The following is a 23,815-nucleotide window of genomic DNA, read 5'->3' as shown; positions in this document are numbered from 1 at the left end:
TTTGACATTCTCAAAAAGAAAACAATATTCATGGTAAACAAGTCAGTAATTGCGGGGGTTTTGGGTAGGGGGAGGGTGTGAGTATAAAGCAACAGCATGAGGGAGTCTTTTGGGATGATGGAACAATTCTATATCCTGATTGTGATCATGGTGGTTCTGTGAATCTATACGTGTGTTAAAATTTGTAGAGCTGTACACCAAAAGAAAAAGTCTATTTTACTGTATGAAAATTAAAAAAATAAAATAGTTAAAAATGGATAAAGGTGATGTTTTATGCTAATGTAGGTGTAATGGGTGTAATGAAGTGGACACCCTTGCTTGGTGGGAATATCGTTGATACAACCTTTCGTGGAGAAAAATTTGTCAGTCTAAATCAAGAATCTGAAAATCTTTAAATTCATTGGACTGGTAATTTCATTTCTTGGACTTTATCTTCCACAAATAACCAGAGATGCACAGATTGAGTATAATAGAGCTTAAAAAAGTCCAGTAATAAGGGACTAATAATATGTAGAAATATATCCACAATAACATATGAAAAGAGAAGGGTAAAAAACTATCCGCTACATCTACTGGGACATTAGAAGCACATTTCCCCCAAAAAAGTATCTGCAAAATGACCTGTTATCCATACACTCTCATCAGGGAAGGAAGGTCAGAAAACTGGAGGAACTGCATTTAAGTCCTTTGTCTTCTTGGTTCCTGCTGAGGGCTCTAGCAGTCTGAATCCTTTCAGGAACTGATCAGAGTTCATTGGGTCATGCCAGACAGAGCTGACTCAAGCTGGGTATGAATCATTTCTTTTCTCAGAAAAAAACTGGTGGTTCTGAGTATAATTTACTGGTTGAAGATAGCCAAGACTCACTTTCTAAATCCATGAATGTCAGTAATGAAGATACGATTTATCTGAATTGTAGTAGTGATAGATTCTCAGGCATTTGGCAGGTTGATTTACCTGGCTTGGAGATGTACAAATTTTTTTTTGTTTTCCTAGACATTTCTTCTTCCTCCTCCTCCCCCTCCTCCTCCTCTTCTTCCTCCTCTTCTTCCTCTTCCTCTTCTTCCTCTTCCTCCTCCTTCTCCTCCTCTTCCTCCTCTTCTTCCTCTTCTTTCTTCTTTCTTTTCTTCTTCTTCCTCTTCCTCTTCCTCTCCTCCTCCTCCTCCTTCTCCTCCTTCTCCTCCTTCTCCTCCTCGTGTAATGGCTGGTTATAGTAGGTGTATGTTTAACTTTTAAAGAGTCTGTGAAACCGTTTTCCAAACTGGTTGTACTGTTTGACATTCCTTCCAGCAGGTTATGATATTTTCAGTTGCTCTATATCTTTACTAGCACTTACTCTGGTCAGTTTTTTTTTTTTTTTAATTTTAGTCAATCTAACCAAGGTGTGATGTTATTTCATTGTGTGTGTGTTTTAAACAGCTTTATTGAGATACAGTTAACATACCATATGATTCAGTCATGTAAAGTGTACAATTCATTGTTTTTTAATATAGTCACAGTTAATGTGCAACCATCAGAACAGCCAGTTGCAGAATATTTTCAATACCTGAGAAAGAAACTTTTTACCTTTAGCTACCACCACCCTGCTTCCTAACCCTATCCTTACCCTCCAGCCTAAGCAACCATTAATCTGTTTTCTGTCTTTGTAAGATTTTGCTGTTCTAGACATTTTATATGAATGGAATCCTAAAATATATGGCCTTTGTGACTGGCTTCTTTCACTTAGCATAAATGTTTTCAGGGTTCATCCGTGTTTTAGCATGTATCAGTACTTTGTTCTTTTTCTATGATGGAATTATATTCCATTGTATGCATATGCCACATTTTGTTTATCCATTTGTCAGTTGAATGCACATTTGGGTTGTTTCTACCTGTCAGCTATTATTAATAATCCTAGCTATAAACATTCATATGCAAGTTTTTTTGTGGACATATGTTATTATTCTTTTGGGCATATACTTAGGAGTGTAATTGCTGTGTCATTTGGTAACTCTTGTTTAATTGAGCAACTGTCATGCTGGTTTTTCCAAAGTGCTGCACCATTTTATACTCCTGCCAGCAGGATATGAGGGTTTTGATTTCTCCACATCCTCATCACACTTGTTTATTATCTGACTTTGTGATTCCAGCCATCCTAATGGTTGTGAAGTGGTATTTCAGGTTTTTAATATGTATTTTCTGGATGACTAATGATGTTAAATATCTTTTTATGTGCTTATTGTTAGTTTATATATATCATTTTCTGAATTGTCTAAGACTTTTGCCTGTTTTCTGTTGATTTGTTTGTTGTCTTATTTTTAAACTATAAGAATTCTTAGGCCAGGCGCAGTGGCTTACGCCTGTAATCCTAGCACTTTGGGAGGCCTAGGTGGGTGGATCACTTGAGGTCACAAATTCAAGAACAGCCTGGCCAACCTGGTGAAACCCCGTCTCTACTAAAAATACAAAAATTAGCTGAGCATGGTGGTGGGCGCCTGTAATCTCAGCTATGCGGGAGGCTGAGGCAGCAGAATTGCTTGAACCCAGGAGGCAGAGGTTGCAGTGAGCCGAGATCACACCACTGCATTCCAGCCTGGGCTACAGAGCAAAACTCTGTCTCAAAAAAAAAATGAATAATTATTCCGGATACAAGACCTTTGTCTTGTTCATATGCTGTGAATATTTTACCCCAGCCAGTGGCTTCCCTTTTGTTGTTTTAATGGCATCTTTCAAAAAGCAAAAGTTTTAAATTCTGATAAAAGTTGATTAATAATTTTTGATTTTTATGTTTCGTGCTTTTGTATTCTAAGAAAGCTTTGTATATCCCGAGGTTACAAATATTTTATCCTGTGTTTTCTATTAGAGATTTTTTGTTTTAGGTTTTACATTTAGGTCTATCATTCATTTTGAGTTGAATTTTATATATGGGGTGACTTAATGGTTGATGTTTATCTTTTCCAAATGTATATCCAGTTGGTTTAGCAATGTTTGTTGAAAAGACTTTCCTTTCCTCATTGAATTTACTTCCCCACCTTTGTTGAAAATAATTTCGCCATATATGTGTGAGTGGTTCTATTTCTTGCTTCTCTTCCAATGCATTGGAATGTCTATATGTCTTTTTTTGGAGAGGAAGGGCAGTGCCAAACTATCTTGATTATTGCAGCATTATTGTAAACATCCAACTTTGTTCTTTTCAAAAATTGCTTTGATTAGTCTACGTTACTTTTATTTCCATATGAATTTTTAAATCAACTTGCCAATTTTACTAAAAATGTCCTGGGATTTTGATTGATATTGTGTTAAATATATTGATCATTTTGGGAAAAATTACTATCTTAACAAAATTGAATGTTCCAATTCATGAAATAGGAGCTGTGCTTATTTATAAGAGCCTTGTTAATTTTTTTTCAACAAACATTTTAATTTTAGTGTAGAGATCTGGGTTATCTTTTGTTAGATATTTTCGAAGTATTTCATATGTCTGTTTTTTGGAGCCACTGTGAATGGAATTTAAAAAATTTTATTTTTGATTATATCTTGCTAGTCTATAAGAATACAGTTGATTTTTGCATATGAACCTTGCATCTTGTGACTCTGCTAAATTTATTCTTCTTTATTTTTAGATTCTCTGGGGATTTCTATGTAAATAGTTACATCATCTGTAAATGCTCCTGTTTTATTTCTTCCTTTCTAATCTTTATACTTTGTATGCTTTTATTGCCTTATTCCTATTTAAGTAAATAGGAAAATAGTAAAAAGGAAAAAAAATTACTTCATTTTGCTTTTAAAATTTTATTGTTTTGATAGTTTCCATGGTTCAAATGTGTATGATGTAAAAGACATAGTGAGGAGCTCTTCAGTAATGGGGGGAATGGGATTTTGCTGTCTTCAGCTAAACCACCTTTTATCCAGCCACTGAAAATCTAGTGTGTACAAGTTAGGTGTAAGAAGCAGGAGACAAAATAATTTTAATAATATTTATTCTCATTTCTGCTTTGCTGTTTTATACTTGTTCTTATTTGAAAAAGTAACATATCATATGATCCAACACTTTCACTCCTGGGTATATAGCCAAAAAAAAAAATGAAATTGGCATGTTGAAGGGATATCTGCATTCCCATGTTCCTTGGAGTATTTTTCACAGTAGCCAAGATGTGAAGTCAACTCAAGTGTCCATCAATGGATGAATGGATTAAAAACTTCTTGGTACAGGTACACAGTAGAACACACTACTCAGCCTTAAAAAAGAAGGCAATCCTGTCACTTGTGACAACATGGGTAAACCCGGAGGACATTATGCTGAGTGAAATAAGCTGGACACAGAAAGACAATTATTGTGTGATCTCACTTATATGTGGAATTCAAAAAAGTCAAACTCTTAGAAAGTAGAATGATGGTTACCTAGAGTTGGATAGAGGTGTGGGGCATTGGGGAGATGTTGGTCAAAGGATCCGAAATTTCAGTTAAGGAGGAATAAGTTCAAGAAATCTATTGTATAACATGGTGACTATAGTTAATAACAATGTATACTTGAAAAATGCTAAGAAAGTAGTATTTTAAAAAATGTTCTCACCACAAAAAGTATGTGAGGTAATGGATAATATTAATTAGTTTGATTTAGCCATCCCACAGTGTATACATATATCAAAACAGTGTTATGCACCTACATATATATAATTTTTATCAATTAAATAAACAAAAATTTCAGGTTTTACTTTCAGAGAACTCTGTATTCTTTGCCTTTTATCAGCTTGTCATATCACTTAATTAAATCAGTTTTGTCAAAATGTGATTTTAGATATTTTTCCATGCTGTAGACATTGAAATAATATCTTAATTTTTAGAATTTTAAAATGTTTACAGTGATTATTACGTTATTCTACTTCAATTGAGTTTATTTGACTTTGGAACAGTAAGACATTTATAGTCATTATACTCGTGGTAATATTAACACCTGATATTTGGATTTCTTAGTTTATAAAATGCCAACATGAGTATGATCAAATATTCTTTCATACTATTTCTTAATATAATCTAATTTTCTTGTGCCTTTTTGTTTTGTTTGAATGACCTTACTACTTAGACATTAAAGTCATTTTTAATAATGTGTTTTTTTTTTTTAATTGTAGTTCATTCGGCTTCTAAAGAAGTAGCAGTGTCCAAGGAACAAGAAGAGAAATCTGATAGCCTAGTTAAATATTTCAGTGTTGTTTGGTGTAAGCCTTCAAAGAAAAAACATAAAAAGTGGGAAGGTGATGCTGTTCTTATTGTAAAAGGAAAGTCATTTATATTAAAGAATTTGGAAGGCAAAGACATTGGAAGAGGTATTATGATACTACCTAATGTTTACAATTTGGCCTGAAATTAGTATGTATCTCTGGTTACATAATTGAAATGTAATTGGGTTTTATAAAGAGATGATAAGGCATTCTTTAATGGATGTTCATGCCTCAACTGTGTATAATACATAAAATAATCTCATAATGGTTAGTGAGTCTGGCAATCTTATGGCTTATGCTAGCTCAGTGAAGCAAATACTATCCTATGGTTTCATTTTCTCCAAAAATGGCCAGCCAGCTACATACAGTTATTTTGGTACTTTTCTGAGCTTAAATACTAAATTTGACTTGGTATACTTTCTCTCTCTCTCTCTCTTTTTTTTTAAGAATGCTAAGTGGTTAAAATTGAAAAATATGTTGATATCAAGTTGAATGATATGTAATTTCAGCACTACTCAATAATGTTTTGAAAAGCAGAGCAAGGAGATAATGGTTAGGCCTGACCTAGATTAACACATGGAAATTGGAGGTTGCCATTGTTTCTGTTACAAAATGTTGCCAGCATAATTTGTAGTAATACAAGTTAGGCTACAAATTAAGAATGGCTAACACCAACTACAGTGTCTTTGCATTGTCTCAGTTCAATTTTGAGTGTGACCTATAACTATAAAATCTGTTCTACATGTTTATTTACTTAAAAATATAGTTTATAGTTTTTAATAACTATTATGTGCCAGGCAGTATGCTAGGAATACCAAAGATGATTATAATTTATAATTTAATGGGAACAAAGCAAAGTAATTGATGATTAGGAAGCAATAATACAGTTGTTTCAATGAGAATTTTTACTAAATGCAGTGGGAGCAGAAAAGAACCATTTAATCTGCCCAGGAAGCAGTGGGAGCATAAAAGAACCATTTAATCTGCTCAGGAGGCTAGGGGTAAGCTTGATAGGAGTTACCGTTTAAGGCAGTATTTGAAGGATGAATAGTTTTGGAGGTTATAGGTAAGGGCCATGTGCAAGAGAGAATAGCACATGTAAAGGCACAAAAGCAGGAAGGAATTCAAACTAGTTCAGTGTTTCAGGAATGTAGTGTATGAAAGGCCGTGACAGTGTTAAGAGTTGAAGCAAACTAAATTATCTATAATAGAATGTTTTATTTATTATAAAAATATGGAACAACTGTGTATAGTGATTAGAGGAAGTAAAAAGAAAAATATATAGTACACATTCTATGTTGGTTAAGGTAGATTCGGGCTAGATTTTTGGAGAATTTGTTCATGCATTGGTATTGCCTCTTTAGTGAAATTCTAAAGTCAGTGAGAGAGGAAAAATTATCACAATTACTTTGGAATATCTTTTACCCCTAAGGTATAGTATGCATGGTTTTGCATATGTGTAGTTTATAATAAAATGATCTTTCAGCTGCAAGTAACAAAAACTGAAAATTAGGCTTGAAACAGTGGGTTTTTACCCTGACCATGCCAGTAGAATCACCTGAGGTGCTTTTAAGGGTGTAGTGGCTCATGCCTGTAATCTCAGCACTTTGGGAGGCTGAGGGGGAAGGATTGCTTGAGGCTAAGTTCGAGACCAGCCTGGGCACCTTAGCAAGACCTTGTCTATACAAAAAAATAAATTAACCAGGTGTGGTGGCATGCATCTGTAGTTCTAACTACTTGGGAGACTGAGGCAGGAAGATTGCTTGAACCCAGGAGATCAAGGCTGCAGTGAGCCTTGATCCTGCCACTGCACTCCAGCCTGGGCTGGAGAGACCCTGTCTCTTAAAAAAAAAAGAAGAAAGAAAAAGAAAAGAAATGCCAATGCCCAGACTCTGACCTTTCTTTGAGGCTCTCATTTATTTGGCCTGTATGGTAGGGAGAGGGACTGAACATAGGTATGTTTTAGGGTTTTCAAAATGAAAATATCCAAACATAGGACTTGGTTGCTTAATTTATAACATTAATAAATGTATTAACCTGAAGTTAATTTTGCAAGTTACTGTCTATAAGCAGTTTTTCTTTTAAATAACTGGGATATACAATATGTAAATTTGTTAATGTGAAGATAGAGGTGCTAAGAAAACCAAAAGCTGGAATGCTAAAATTGCTAATAGCCTGTGATAATGCATCAGGCTCAGTTGGCCATCATTGCATAATACCTAGAAAAAAAAAAAACCAGTATGAGAAACAAAGTTTAAGAGTAAAAGAAAAGCTTCTAGCAACTGAGATGTTTGAAAGAGTCATCAAGATCATCTATGGATCTAAATGAAATGAGAGATCTTGGAATTACACCTACTTTAAAGGTACCTCAAAGTTAAAAGGTTATTCTTGTCTTCCATTTCCATGTAAAATTGAGATTAACAGTAATTGGATTTTATGTGAAGATAAAACTATAATCTTCATGAATTTCGATAAGTGAAGGCCAATACTGAATTGGGATGGAGTGATATGTCTTTGACATTGAGCTAAGTAATTTCTTCCTATATCAGAGCATTACAATTAGAAAATATTCCACCATAAATAATTTAGGACTATATATTAAATACAGATTGGCACAGATTATAAATTTTAGGCCAGTTTCAGTAGAGAAAATTTTAGTAATTTCCAACTACTTGAAAAGGGTCATCATATTTTCTAAAATGCGACAGTCTTTTATTATTATTTTTAGAGGCTAAAAAGTTTCTGGTATACACAGCTCCTTTGCATGGTAATGGCACAATAACTACACATTTAATAGTTTAATGCATTTAATAGACAAGCATGGAAGTCTAAAATTCCATCTATGTGGTAAATGAACTCATTTTAAGCAGCCTATGACTGACTTATTCATACTTACATTTCATCAGCACCTTTACACAGCAACACAATAAATGTTCATCAAATTAATAATAATTCAAACAAGCTTAATATTACAAAATATTCCATGTTTTATTAAAGAGTTAGAACATGGAATATCTATGACCTCTTGCCACAACCGTATTTTAACTTTGCTATCTCATGTGAAACAGTCAGTACTAGTTGTGGTAGCAGTTGCTTTTATTGCTAGTTCTTCACATTTCTAGCTGTTTCTAAGTGAAAATAGAGGTACCATGATGTTTCTGTAGTTTATTTACAAGAAAGGAGGATACATATAGCCTATCAAACTATTTTCTTGGCTTAATTTTTCCAGACAAGAGATGGCAAAACTATAGAGTACAATAATCTATATTTTCAATAGTAAAAAAATTCTTGCTTTCTCTAAAGCATGGCTAATTTTATAGCTGTATTATTTCTTTTGATTTTTAGTGTTTTTTTTTAACCAAAATGTTAAATTCTGCTTCCATTTTGGCTAATGCATTATACAAGACTATTTACATTCAAAGTGCAGTTTTTTTGTACAGTTATGGGAAGGTGACCATGGTATCATAGAGTGTCAATTAATTTTTTTCTTTCTTAACTTAAAGGCATTGGTTATAAATTCAAAGAGCTTGAAAAGATTGAAGAGGGCCAAACACTGATGATTTGTGGAAAAGAAATAGAAGTCATGGGTATAATCTCTCCAGATGACTTCAGCAGTGGCAGGTGTTTTCAGCTTGGAGGAGGAAGTACTGCTATCTCGCGTTCTTCTCAGGTTGCCAGGAAATGTTTCTCTAACCCTTTCAAAAGTGTTTGTAAACCAAGTTCAAAGGAAAATAGACAGAATGATTTCCAAAATTGCAAACCACGCCATGACCCATATACGCCAAGTAAGATTTTAAAAATAATTTGAATTTTCTGTTTTTACTGTCAAAATGTTTTTTGTGTGTGAATTTGAAGTTTAAATTTTGTTTTAAAAGTTTTAGGTGAAAGTATACATTATTCTTAAGATATACAATCGGACATAAGAGATAATGTTGAAGTCAACAATATAGTTTGGGAATTATTTCATATGTAAGTGAATAATTCCAAGAATACAATAATAAAAGTACTGTACATGTGTTGAAGGAAACATATCTAAATTGTATGTATATACATTACACATACATGTGTATAATTTTGAATAAAATCTGACTTTTTAGCAAGGAGAGAAATTAGTAAATGTATTAATCTGGACTATGATTATACTTCTAGTTTGAGGACTGTATGCCTTGATCACAAGCATTAGTGTATAAAAATATTGAATGGTAAGATTTCATGCAAAGTCCAAATTTTACTGGTGAAAGTTCCATTCAATCAGTTAATTTTCACACTGATGAATGAATTTTAAAAATCATGTTAAAAAAAAAGAAACCTAGATTGTATCTGATTGTTCTTTTATTTGACTGTTCATTCAGCAGGTATTTCTCCATTGTCTTTTATGGGTTGGGCCTAAAGATAAAACTGTCATCACAGAGCTTCTCATTTGGTGAGGGGAAGGACAAGTAATCTGAATCAAAGTATAGTGTAGTAGATGTGAAAGTTGAGACAAAGAGGTGACTTCTTTCCTCACAACAGCAAGTGTATAAAGTAATGATTATTTTTCCCCATTGCAAGTATTATTGAAACATAAGTTTTGAAGTAAAGAGGTCTTTGAGATCATTTAGTCTCTTCACTTTGCATTGGAGGAAACTGAGGCCCAGGAAGATGAACCGACTTACCTAAATACAAATAATCAACGGCATTATTGGGACAAAACCCCACAATTAAAAATTCTTAGTTCTATATCAGCTTATCCCAAAGACTTATTTGAAATATAGGGAGTGGAAGCTGATGCAGCTGAATTTTCCCTTTTTGTCCAAATACTTTGTCTGTTCCACCAGCTCTTTTAACAATCCCCCTCTGCTTTATTCTCCTTTCTCTTTGTACTTTTACTATTACACAATACAGGGCTGTGGGGAACTGAAAAGAATACTGTGCTTATTCAGAGATCTGAGTAAGAATCATGGTTTTGCCACTGAACTAACTGGTTCTTTGACCTCTTGGGGGTAGTCACTAACCTTCCTAATGTTTTGTCTACTCATGTGTAAAACGTGGGTCATAATAACCGCCATAGAGATTTAGTGTGTCTAGTATATACTCTTTCCAGGAAATACTTGTTGAGTGAGTGAATGAAACATTTTATTTTGGTATTTATATGTTGTGTGTATGTGATGTAAATGTATATATATCCGTGTACATGTGAATTATATGTGTGTGTGTGTGTGTGTGTGTGTGTGTGTGTATAAAAGCACTTCGGGTAAATAGTAAATGGTTAATTATTCTCATGTATTTATCTTATGCCAAGGATAGAATTAGGTTGTAGACTTTAATGCCTGAGACATGTTGTTAGTATTAAACGATCATCTTCATCATTGTGAAGATAAAGAAACATCTTAAAATTTGAACTAGTGTTCTATTATTTTGACTGTTTAGGTTTCTCTTTCTTGAAGATGGGCCTTTTATTAGGTGATTTATAATCCTATAGTCCTTTTTGCTTGGGCAGTATGTGATTTTTCACCTCTATCTTCTCTTTTTCCTTGTTGTCCTTTTTAAAAGATAGAAAAATAATGGGGCCATTTCTTGACTGGAAATCCACAAGGAGTACACTCTTACTTTGCTACAGTGATATAGAGGAAAGCCAAGGACTACATTTCCCATTTTTACTTCGTAGTCTCCTACCTAACAGGAATTGACCTCAAAGATGAAAGTTCATTTCAGTTACTCAGAAACCTAGGAAGATGCACAGAAAACTTATCCTCTGGGTATTTGTTAATGGTAAACTGACTAAACTCTTATTCCTGTGACAGTATAGTTCCACACTGATGAATATTTACATAGTCTACTGGAATCTATTTCTTTTTATCTCCTCATCTCCTCATTCTTCTTTCTTTTTTAATCTAATTCAATTTTTATAAACATGATGTAGGCATGCAAATATATCCCCAAAATAATTTTGGTGAGTTTATTATCTAATTTCAGATTTATCAATTGAGACCTGCCTTCTAGTTATATTTGATTTTGCCTTTTTGGGTGATATTTTAGTAAATCTTTTAAATTGTGTTAGCATAGTTATGAAGAATTACATTGTTATTCTATGATGACTTCATGCTGCTTTAAAGAAGTTCATGAAGCTGGGTGCAGTGGCTCATGCCTTTAATCCGAGCACTTTGGGAGGCTGAGGTGGGCAGATCACTTGAAGTCAGGAGTTCGTGACCAGCCTGGCTAACATGGTGAAACCCTGCCTCTATTAAAAATACAAAAATTAGCCGGGTGTGGTGGCGTGAACCTGTAATCCCAGCTACTTGGGAGGCTGAGGCACGAGAATTGCTTAAACCTGGGAGGCGGAGGTTGCAGCGAGCTGAGATCACACCACTGCAATCCACCCTGGGCAACAAACAGAGTGAGACTCTGTCCTCCCGCCCCCCCAAAAAAAGCTTTATGAACTTGACATTCATGAATGTAGTAATTAACTTCAAGCAAATAATGGTGGCTAAGTCAATGGAAAATTTATCATTTTCTCTCAGTTCTAATTAATAGGAGTAGTGATCATTGTTAGTGTGTTTAGGACTGAAAAGATAGAAAGCCTATATGTTAAATTTGGGGAGACTTTTCAGAATGAGAAGCTGTGAACATTGGCAAATGCATCTTGGCAAAATTCCAACCTGTGCTTTCAGTTGGAAATAGTTCTCTTTGCTCTGAATACTGAACTATTGAATGTTGTGGCTTATTGAATTCCTTACTAGACAATAGTGAATTTCAGTGCTTTCAAAGCACTTTTGGGTATATGAAGTTTGGAAGGCTCTTCATAATTCTTTGCATGAAATTGTTCATCAGTAAGGCATGAGATTTTCTTTTTAAATTTTATGCCCTTGGGTAACATTACTGTGACTAAATTTTGGACTTTTTGGCCACAAATGATGGCAAACATTTCTATCTTAGGGTAATGAAAACAAGATAATGTTGGTTGCTGAAAAAGTGAAATTACAATACTTGTACTTTTACAATTTTTTAAGATTCCCTCGTCATGCCACGACCAGATAAGAATCACCAATGGGTATTCAATAAGAACTGTTTCCCTGTTGTGGATGTAGTGATTGATCCTTACCTTGTATATCATCTTCGACCACATCAGAAAGAAGGAATCGTATTCCTTTATGAATGTGTAATGGGAATGAGGTAGGAAAATAAATCATTTGTTTAATCTAATCTGAATTTTGATTTAACCTGTAACACAATAATGGTTTTCTAAGAAGATCCTGATATAATGAGTCCTGAGGGTACACTATGAATTTCAATTGGTAGGAACGGTGAATAGTGCTTAACGTGTGCATTTATTCCAAAAGTGGTTCTTGATAGATGCCATGTGCCAAACATACTGCTAGGAGGTGGGCATATAGGAATCAGGACCATGGTCCTTACTTTTAAGTGGCTTTTAAAGTATTTGAGTAAACAGATAAATGCAATTGACCTTAATGTGGTATAATAAAAGCTCACTGACTGCTAGTATGGTAAAGGGTCATAAGAGCAAGTGAAAGAGGCTTTTAATTCTGGTTATAATTTTTTTTTTTTTTTTGAGACAGAGTCTTGCTATGTTGCCCAGACTGGAGTGCAATGGCATTATCTTGGCTCACTGCAATCTCCATCTCCCAAGTTCAAGTGATTCTTGCGTCTCAGCCTCCTGAGTAGCTAGGATTACAGGCGTGCTCCACCATGCCTGGCTAATTTTTGTATTTTTAGTAGAGACGGGGTTTCACCATGTTGGCCAGGCTGGTCTTGAACTCTTGACCTCAAGTGATCCACCCACCTCAGCCTCCCAAAGTGCTAGGATTACAGACATGAGCCACTGCACCTGGCCTGGTTATGAGAATTTTGGAAAAAGATTTTCTTCTGTCTCTACATCTGAAAACAGAAAAAAGTTTCTTCTTCCCTTTTGCATTTTCTGATTAAAGAATAGTAGTATCTTAAAGATATTTTAGAGGATACAAAAAAACAGGAGAAAAAAAGAATCAAAGGCTCCTGCTAACATTTCTTCCAGTCTTTTTTGTTTATTTGTTTGTTTTGGTTTTGTTTTGCCTTGTTTATAAATGCCAAGACCCTTGATTTTAAAATTTGTCCTTTAAAGGTAGTTGGAAATGAAATTCTCCCCAACTCTAAGAACTCCTTGAATGATGACAAGTTAAGGGAATACTGTCTTCCAGAAACTGTTAACTAGACTCATATTTCCTCCCAAATCTGCTTTTTCTTTCGAAGGTCTTATCTCAGTTGATCTGTGAATCATCTTTGATTTCTTCTCTCTTACATTCTGAATCTAGTCAAACCTGAACTTTTAATTATTTTAACCTCCTAAATATTGTTTCCTAATCTTTTCTGTCATTCCACTGCAGCATCTCTAGTAACCGGTGTCATAAAAATATCATATTTTATCTAGACTATTGCAATGGCTTCTAACTTGTATATTTGCTTCTGATGCTTCTCAAATATATTTTACTTAAAGCCACCATCTTGAGTTTTCTGAAAAACAGTTCTGAACATGGCATTCCCTTATTTAAAATCATTCAGAGACTCTCAGAACTCAGAACAGTGTTTCCCAAACTGTGATCCCTACTCCACTGGCAGTATGTGGGACCATTTTGAGGTGGCAAGTGGACAAGCCTTTAAACAAAATTTGAATAGTAGCATATTTAGTTAATTATTAGAAAAATAGGCTGGGCATGGTGGCTTACACCTGTAATCCCAGCACTTTCGGAGGCCAAGGCAGGTGGATCACTTGAGGTCAGGAGTTCAAGACTAGCCTGGCCAACATGATGAAATCCTGTCTCTACTAAAAATACAAAAATTAGCTGGGTGTGGTGGCAGGCACCTATAATCCTAGCTACCCAGGAGGCTGAGGCAGGAGAATCACTTGAATCCAGGAGGTGGAGGTTGCAGTGAGCCAAGATAGTGCCACTGCACTCCAGCCTGGGTGACAGAGCAAGACTCTGTCTGGAGAGAAAAAAAAAAAAAAAAAAAGAAAAATAGCACATTAAACTTTTGGTTTCACAGATAAATTTTTTTTTTTTTTTTATTATACTTTAGGGTTTTAGGGTACATGTGCACAATGTGCAGGTTTGTTACATATGTATCCATGTGCCATGTTGATTTCACAGATAAATTATGCTTAGAGTTTTCTTTTCAAATTTAAGTTAAAATGATTTGAAGAAAAATAATAAATAATATATAGTATCACAGATATGACAACAAATCGTGATGGTAGTCATGAAATACTGGTGTTTGGGAGATGCTGATCTATAAGATACAGTCTAAACTCTCAAGGATGAGTATCTTCCTCTTTTGTCTTCTACCTACCATGCTAGTTCAAGCTCCAACTATATTCAGCTGCCTAATTAGTGTAGTAATAATTTACCCTTTACAATTTTGCTCAAGGTCCATCTTCTCCATAAAGGCTTCCTGTTTCCTCCCTTCTCTTTATTATGAAAGGATGAATCTGGATTTTCTCTTTGCTATTCACTGTATCTCATTGGGCTGACATTTGGTCCTTTGTTGACAAAGTATTGATCTAAAACAACCACCTAAATAGTAGCTGTAATTTATGTTGGTAATTTTTTTCTCTATACCTTGAAATGGAACACATATATAAAATTGCATATTGGTTCTTAATTTCTACTAAGAAGAAATACAATTAACTAACAAACTACAATTGACTCTTGAACAACTCAGGAGTTAGGGGTGCTGACCCACTGTGTAGTCAAAAATCTGCATATAACTTTTGCAGAAACTTAACTAATAAACTACCGTTCACTGGAAGCCTTACTGATAACATAAACACTCAATTTACACATAATTTCATATACTATATGTATTATATACTGTATTTTTACAATAAAGCCAGAAAAAAGAAAACATGAAGAAAACCATAAGGAAGAGAAAATGTATTTACTATTCATTAAGAGGAAATGGATCATCATAAAGGTCTTCATCCTTATCATGTTGAGTAGGCTGAGGAAAAGGAAGAAGAGGAAGGGTTGGTTTGGTTGTTTCAGGAGTGGCAGAGGTGGCGGAAGAGGTGGAGGAGACAGAAGGGAGGCAAGAGAGGTAGGCACGCTCATTTATAACATTTTTGAAAAAAACCCATATATAAGTGGACTTTCACAGTTCAAACCCTTCTTGTTCAGTGGTCAACTGTATACTTATATATTTTTTTGTAATATCCTTAATTCCCTTGGACTTTCTTAACTTTAAAAATATCAAACGGGGTGGAGCCAAGATGGCTGAATAGGAACAGCTCCGGTCTCCAGCTCCCAGCCCCAGCGACACAGAAGACGGATGATTTCTGCATTTCTGCTTGAGGTACCAGTTTCACCTCACTAGGGAGTGCCTAACAGTGGGTGCAGGACAGTCGGTGAAGCGCACTGTGCGCGAGCCGAAGCAGGGCGAGGCATTACCTCACTCGGGAAGCGCAAGGGGTCAGGGAGTTCCCTTTCCTAGTCAAAGAAAGGGGAAACAGACGGCACCTGGAATATCGGGTCAGTCCCACCCCAATACTGCGCTTTTCCAACGGGCCTGGAAAACGGCACACTAGGAGATTGTGTCCCGCACCTGGCTTGGAGGGTCCTGTGCCCACGGAGTCTCGCTGATTGCTAGCACAGCAGTCTGAGATCAAGCAGCGAGGCTGGGGGAGGGGCGCCCGCCATTGCCCAGGCTTGCTTAGGTAAACAAAGCAGCCAGGAAGCTCGAACTGGGTGGAGCCCACCACAGCTCAAGGAGGCCTGCCTACCTCTATAGGCTCCACCTCTGGGGGCAGGGCACAGACAAACAAAAACTCAGCAAGAACCTCCACAGACTTAAAGGTCCCTGTCTGACTGACAGCTTTGAAGAGAGTAGTGGTTCTCCCAGCACGCAGCTGGAGATCTGAGAACGGACAGACTGCCTCCTAAAGTGGGTCCCTCACCCCTGAGCAGCCTAACTGGGAGGCACCCCCCCAGTAGGGACAGACTGACACCTCATTCAACCGGGTACTCCTCTGAGACAAAACTTTCAGAGGAACTATCAGACAGCTGAATTTGTGGTCTCACGAAAATCCGCTGTTCTGCAGCCACCGCTGCTGACACCCAGCCAAACAGGGTCTGGAATGGACCTCTAGTAAACTCCAACAGACCTGAAGCTGAGGGTCCTGTCTGGTAGAAGGAAAACTAACAAACAGAAAGGACATCCACACCAAAAACCCATCTGTACATCACCATCATCAAAGACCAAAAGTAGATAAAACCACAAAGATGGGGAAAAAACAGAACAAAAAAACTGGAAACTCTAAAAAACAGAGCACCTCTCCTCCTCCAAAGGAACGCAGTTCCTCACCAGCAACGGAACAAAGCTGGATGGAGGATGACTTTGATGAGTTGAGAGAAGAAGGCTTCAGACGATCAAACTACTCTGAGCTACGAGAGGAAATTCAAAACAATAGCAAAGAAGTTAAAAACTTTGAAAAAAAATTAGAAGGATGGATAACTAGAATAACCAATGGAGAGAAGGGCTTAAAGGAGCTGATGGAGCTGAAAGCCAAGTTTCGAGAACTACGCGAAGATTGCAGAAGCCTCAGTAGCAGATGCGATCAACTGGAAGAAAGGGTATCACTGATGGAAGATGAAATGAATGAAATGAAGAGAGAAGGGAAGTCTAGAGAAAAAAGAATAAAAAGAAATGAACAAAGCCTCCAAGAAATTTGGGACTATGTGAAAAGACCAAACCTACGTCTGATTGGTGTACCTGAAAATGATGGGGAGAATGGAACCAAGTTGGAAAACACTCTGCAAGATATTATCCAGGAGAACTTCCCCAATCTAGCAAGGCAGGCCAGCATTCAGATTCAGGAAATACAGAGAACGCCACAAAGATACTCCTCGAGAAGGGCAACTCCAAGACACATAATTGTCAGATTCACCAAAGTTGAAATGAAGGAAAAAATGTTAAGGGCAGCCAGAGAGAAAGGTCGGGTTACCCACAAAGGGAAGCCCATCAGACTAACAGCTGATCTCTCGGCAGAAACTCTACAAGCCAGAAGAGAGTGGGGGCCGATATTCAACATTCTTAAAGAAAAGAATTTTCAACCCAGAATTTGCTATCCCGCCAAACTAAGCTTCATAAGTGAAGGAGAAATAAAATACTTTACAGACAAGCAAACGCTGAGTGATTTTGTCACCACCAGGCCTGCCCTAAAAGAGCTCCTGAAGGAAGCACTAAACATGGAAAGGAACAACCGGTACCAGCCACTGCAAAAACATGCCAAATTGTAAAGACCATCGAGGCTAGGAAGAAACAATAGCAACTAACGAGCAAAATAACCAACTAACATCATAATGACAGGATCAGATTCACACATAACAATATTAACGTTAAATGTAAATGGGCTAAATGCTCCAATCAAAAGACACAGACTGGCAAACTGGATAAGGAGTCAGGACCCATCAGTGTGCTGTATTCAGGAAACCCATCTCACGTGCAGAGACACACATAGACTCAAAATAAAGGGATGGAGGAAGATCTATCAAGCAACTGGAAAACAAAAAAAGGCAGGGGTTGCAATCCTAGTCTCTGATAAAATAGACTTTAAGCCAACAAAGATCAAAAGAGACAAAGAAGGCCATTACATAATGGTAAAGGGATCAATTCAACAAGAAGAGCTAACTATCCTAAATATATATGCACCCAACACAGGAGCACCCAGATTCATAAAGCAAGTCCTCAGTGACCTACAAAGGGACTTAAACTCCCACACAATAATAATGGGAGATTTTAACACCCCACTGTCAACATTAGACAGATCAACGAGACAGAAAGTTAACAAGGATATCCAGGAATTGAACTCAGCTCTACATAAAGTGGACCTAATAGACATCTACAGAACTCTCCACCCCAAGTCAACAGAATATACATTTTTTTCAGCACCACACCACACCTATTCCAAAATTGACCACATAGTTGGAAGTAAAGCTCTCCTCAGCAAATGTAAAAGAACAGAAATTATAACAAACTGTCTCTCAGACCACAGTGCAATCAAACTAGAACTCAGGATTAAGAAATTCACTCAAAACCGCTCAACTACATGGAAACTGAACAACCTGCTCCTGAGTGACTATTGGGTACATAATGAAATGAAGGCAGAAATAAAGATGTTCTTTGAAACCAACGAGAACAAAGATACAACATACCAGAATCTCTGGGACACATTCAAAGCAGTGTGTAGAGGGAAATTCATAGCACTAAATGCCCACAAGAGAAAGCAGGAAAGATCCAAAATTGACACCCTAACATCACAATTAAAAGAACTAGAAAAGCAAGAGCAAAGACATTCAAAAGCTAGCAGAAGGCTAGAAATAACTAAAATCAGAGCAGAACTGAAGGAAATAGAGACACAAAAAACCCTTCAAAAAATTAATGAATCCAGGAGCTGGTTTTTTGAAAAGATCAACAAAATTGATGGACCGCTAGCAAGACTAGTAAAGAAGAAAAGAGAGAAGAATCAAATAGATGCAATAAAAAACGAAAAAGGGGATATCACCACCGATCCCACAGAAATACAATCTACCACCAGAGAATACTACAAACACCTCTATGCAAATAAACTAGAAAATCTAGAAGAAATGGATAAATTCCTTGACAAATACACCCTCCCAAGACTAAACCAGGAAGAAGTTGAATCTCTGAATAGACCAATAACAGGTTCTGAAATTGTGGCAATAATCAATAGCTTACCAACCAAAAAGAGTCCAGGACCTGATGGATTCACAGCTGAATTCTACCAGAGGTACAAGGAGGAACTGGTACCATTCCTTCTGAAACTATTCCAATCGATAGAAAAAGAGGGAATCCTCCCTAACACATTTTATGAAGCCAGCATCGTCCTGATACCAAAACCTGGCAGAGACATAACCAAAAAAGAGAATTTCAGACCAATATCCTTGATGAACATTGATGCAAAAATCCTCAATAAAATACTGGCAAACCGAATCCAGCAGCACATCAAAAAGCTTATCCACCATGATCAAGTGGGTTTCATCCCTGGGATGCAAGGCTGGTTCAACATACGCAAATCAATAAATGTAATACAGCATATAAACAGAACCAAAGACAAAAACCGCATGATTATCTCAATAGATGTAGAAAAGGCCTTTGACAAAATTCAACAACCCTTCATGCTAAAAACTCTCAATAAATTAGGTATTGATGGGACGTATCTCAAAATAATAAGAGCTATCTATGACAAACCCACAGCCAATATCATACTGAATGGGCAAAAACTGGAAGCATTCCCTTTGAAAACTGGCACAAGACAGGGATGCCCTCTCTCACCACTCCTATTCAACATAGTGCTGGAAGTTCTGGCCAGAGCAATCAGGCAGGAGAAGGAAATAAAGGGTATTCAACTAGGAAAAGAGGAAGTCAAATTGTCCCTGTTTGCAGATGACATGATTGTATATCTAGAAAACCCCATTGTCTCAGCCCAAAATCTCCTTAAGCTGATTAGCAACTTCAGCAAAGTCTCAGGATACAAAATTAATGTACAAAAATCACAAGCATTCTTGTACACCAATAACAGACAAACAGCCAAATCATGAGTGAACTCCCATTCACAATTGCTTCAAAGAGAATCAAATACCTAGGAATCCAACTTACAAGGGATGTGAAGGACCTCTTCAAGGAGAACTACAAACCACTGCTCAATGAAATCAAAGAGGATACAAACAAATGGAAGAACATTCCATGCTCATGGGTTGGAAGAATCAATATCGTGAAAATGGCCATACTGCCCAAGGTCATTTATAGATTCAATGCCATCCCCATCAAGCTACCAATGACTTTCTTCACAGAATTGGAAAAAACGACTTTAAAGTTCATATGGAACCAAAAAAGAGCCCACATCGCCAAGTCAATCCTAAGCCAAAAGAACAAAGCTGGAGGCATCACGCTACCTGACTTTAAACTATACTACAAGGCTACAGTAACCAAAACAGCATGGTACTGGTACCACAACAGAGACATAGATCAATGGAACAGAACAGAGCCCTCAGAAATGACGCCGCATAGCTACAACTATCTGATCTTTGACAAACCTGACAAAAACAAGAAATGGGGAAAGGATTCCCTATTTAATAAATGGTGCTGGGAAAACTGGCTAGCCATATGTAGAAAGCTGCAACTGGATCCCTTCCTTACACCTTATACAAAAATTAATTCAAGATGGATTAAAGACTTATATGTTAGACCTAAAACCATTAAAATCCTACAAGAAAACCTAGGCAATACCATTCAGGACATAGGCGTGGGCAAGGACTTCATGTCTAAAACACCAAAAGCAATGGCAACAAAAGCCAAAATCGACAAATGGGATCTCATTAAACTAAAGAGCTTCTGCACAGCAAAAGAAACTATCATCAGAGTGAACAGGCAACCTACAGAATGGGAGAAAATTTTTGCAACCTACTCATCTGACAAAGGGCTAATATCCAGAATCTACAATGAACTCAAACAAATTTACAAGAAAAAAACAAACAACCCCATCAAAAAGTGGGCAGAGGACATGAACAGACACTTCTCAAAAGAAGACATTTATGCAGCCAAAAAACACATGAAGAAATGCTCATCATCACTGGCCATCAGAGAAATGCAAATCAAAACCACAGTGAGATACCATCTCACACCAGTTAGAATGGCCATCATTAAAAAATCAGGAAACAACAGGTGCTGGAGAGGATGTGGAGAAATAGGAACACTTTTACACTGTTGGTGGGACTGTAAACTAGTTCAACCATTGTGGAAGTCAGTGTGGCGATTCCTCAGGGATCTCGAACTAGAAATACCATTTGACCCAGCCATCCCATTACTGGGTATATACCCAAAGGACTATAAATCATGCTGCTATAAAGACACATGCACACGTATGTTTATTGCGGCACTATTCACAATAGCAAAGAGTTGGAACCAACCCAAATGTCCAACAACGATAGACTGGATTAAGAAAATGTGGCACATATACACCATGGAATACTATGCAGCCATAAAAAATGATGAGTTCGTGTCCTTTGTAGGGACATGGATGAAACTGGAAAACATCATTCTCAGTAAACTATCGCAAGGACAAAAAACCAAACACCGCATGTTCACACTCATAGGTGGGAATTGAACAATGAGAACTCATGGACACAGGAAGGGGAACATCACACTCCGGAGGAGGACACATTAGGATACACCTAATCTAAAGACTAAAAGGTCAGGAAACAAATGGCACATGGATACATATAAAAAAAGTATAATTAAAAAAAAAAAAAAAGATTAAAAAAAAACAAAACAAACAAACAAAAAATATCAAACATATACTTCTAAGGTCTTTAAAAATATAAAGTGGCATAAAAATACATGGTCTTACTAATAATATCTCTAATAACATTTAATTTTAAATTATGTAACTTAGTAGGTCTGTAGGATAACAACTTTTACTAAATTGTGTATTATATCAAGTGTTTAGTGTTTAATTTTTTTATGAAGCAGGGAGCTATTTTTGTTGAGGACTTCATTTACTGACAGAATCATAAAATACAGCTCAGTAGATCTTGCTGATTAAATATAATACAACAATATTTTAAACTGTTTTGATATCTGAAACCAATGAAAATCACTCAACTCGTAGTGATGAGAAACACAGTTATAGTTAAATTATCCATATGTAGATATAAAATTGGAATTCATTTCTAGCCTCTAAATATGTACATGTAATAGTAGCAGATGATTTAGATTCAACTCTCTAATTTCAGATTTATGTTTTGGTAATTTAGTTGACAATATGTAATGGATATAATTATCAAAGATGCAAAAGATGTGTTGTAAATCAGCTAATGAAGTACTAAAAGTCTTCAGTGTCATTACAAAATATCAATTTCTGGTTCTTGATGATTTTTAGAGCATAAAATACTTTTCTATTGTGATTAAAGGAAGTAAAATTATTTCTAACAGAATGAATGGCAGATGTGGAGCTATTCTTGCTGATGAAATGGGTTTAGGGAAAACATTGCAATGTATTTCGCTAATCTGGACCCTGCAGTGTCAGGGACCCTATGGAGGCAAGCCAGTAATAAAGAAGACACTAATTGTCACACCTGGAAGCTTGGTGAATAATTGGAAGAAAGAATTTCAAAAATGGCTAGGAAGTGAAAGGATCAAGATATTTACTGTTGATCAGGTAAGAAACTTAAAAGTTTAGCTTTAGTCATTTAAAAAAAATCTAGTTTTTCAAATCAGTAATTCAGTTTTTACTTGTTAACTCCCTAACCCTTTTGCACAAAAATGGAGTCTTAGCTTACATTTTGGTTTTGAGTTGTTATGGACTGAATGTTTGTGTCCCCCAGATTCATATGTTGAAACCCTTTCAATATAGCAGTATTAGGAGGTGGGCTTGGGAGGTAATTAGGTTTAGATGAGGTCATGAGGGTAGAGCCACGTGATGAGATTAGTGCCTCTGTAACAAGAGCAAGAGACACCAGAACTTCCTTTCTCTACCATGTGAGGATACAGTAAGAAAGCATTCTTCTGCAAGCCAGGAAGACGGCTCTTACCAGAATCCAACCATGCTAGCACCCTGATCTTAGACTTTCCACTACAACTGTGAGAAATAAATGTCTGTTGTTTAAGCCACCCAATCTATGGTATTTTGTTTATAGCAGCCTCAGTTGACTAAGACAGAGTTAACATATTCCAATTCTTAATAAGTGACTGTCAGGAATAGGCTGCTTAAATTTGATTTCATATAGTTTCTGTTCCTGATTTTTAAAGTACTATCTTTTTTCCTTAGGACCACAAAGTCGAAGAATTCATCAAGTCTATATTTTATTCTGTTCTTATTATCAGTTATGAAATGTTACTTCGTTCCCTGGATCAAATTAAGAATATAAAATTTGATCTTCTAATCTGTGATGAGGGGCATCGTTTGAAGAACAGTGCCATTAAGACAACTACAGCCCTCATTAGCCTTTCTTGTGAGAAAAGAATAATTCTAACTGGTCAGTATTCAGTTTGGGGAAGATATTTTGGAATTTTTGCCTAGTGAACATACAGACTTGTACTATGATGCTTAACATTCAAATAACTGATGGTGTTGGATGGAATTTATACTAATAAACCTGTGTTAATTAACTCTTGGTAGGATTCTGAATCTTCAAATCCATGTGTAATTTTCTGTGGCCCAGACTTTGGGGTTTTTTAGGAATAAACACAATGATATCATGATAAGGAATTTAGGAGATCAGACTAGATTGCTTGTGCTTGGTTCCCGAGTCTGACATAGCTGTACAACTTGGAGCAAATTATTTAGTGTCTCTGTGCCTCAGTTTTTTTTAATCTCTAAAATAGGGATGATAATACCATCTAACTTTGTAGAGTTCTCGTGAGGGTCAGAGGAGTTAATCAATGTAAAGTTCTTGGGAAACTACCTGACACGTGGTAAGTGTTTAATATAAATATCAGTTATTTATAACTACCTGACATGTGGTAAGTTTAATATAAATATCAGTTATTTTTATATGTATATGCTACACATGCATGGTTTATTGTTGGACAAAGCTTCTGGACCCAACTGTCTGGAAAGGTGGAATGGTTG

General features: G+C 36.3%; 1 protein-coding gene across 3 annotated transcripts in view; it reads left to right on the top strand.

Annotated features, from left to right (window-relative positions):
* Positions 1-23,815, top strand: part of RAD54B (RAD54 homolog B) — a 113,357-nt gene that overhangs the window by 56,409 nt on the left and 33,133 nt on the right. For all 3 annotated transcript variants that reach the window (XM_032760058.2, XM_058444031.1, XM_058444032.1), the window contains exons 4-8: positions 5,107-5,301; positions 8,700-8,981; positions 12,186-12,348; positions 22,177-22,402; positions 23,012-23,219. In XM_032760058.2, coding sequence (XP_032615949.1) covers positions 5,107-5,301; positions 8,700-8,981; positions 12,186-12,348; positions 22,177-22,402; positions 23,012-23,219 — 1,074 coding nt within the window. The remainder of the gene's footprint in view (positions 1-5,106; positions 5,302-8,699; positions 8,982-12,185; positions 12,349-22,176; positions 22,403-23,011; positions 23,220-23,815) is intronic.

This window comes from Hylobates moloch, unplaced genomic scaffold (genome assembly GCF_009828535.3).
Source record: "Hylobates moloch isolate HMO894 unplaced genomic scaffold, HMol_V3 SCAFFOLD_9, whole genome shotgun sequence".
NCBI classification, from domain to species: Eukaryota; Metazoa; Chordata; class Mammalia; order Primates; family Hylobatidae; genus Hylobates; species Hylobates moloch.
This window is presented reverse-complemented; position numbering and strand designations above follow the sequence as displayed.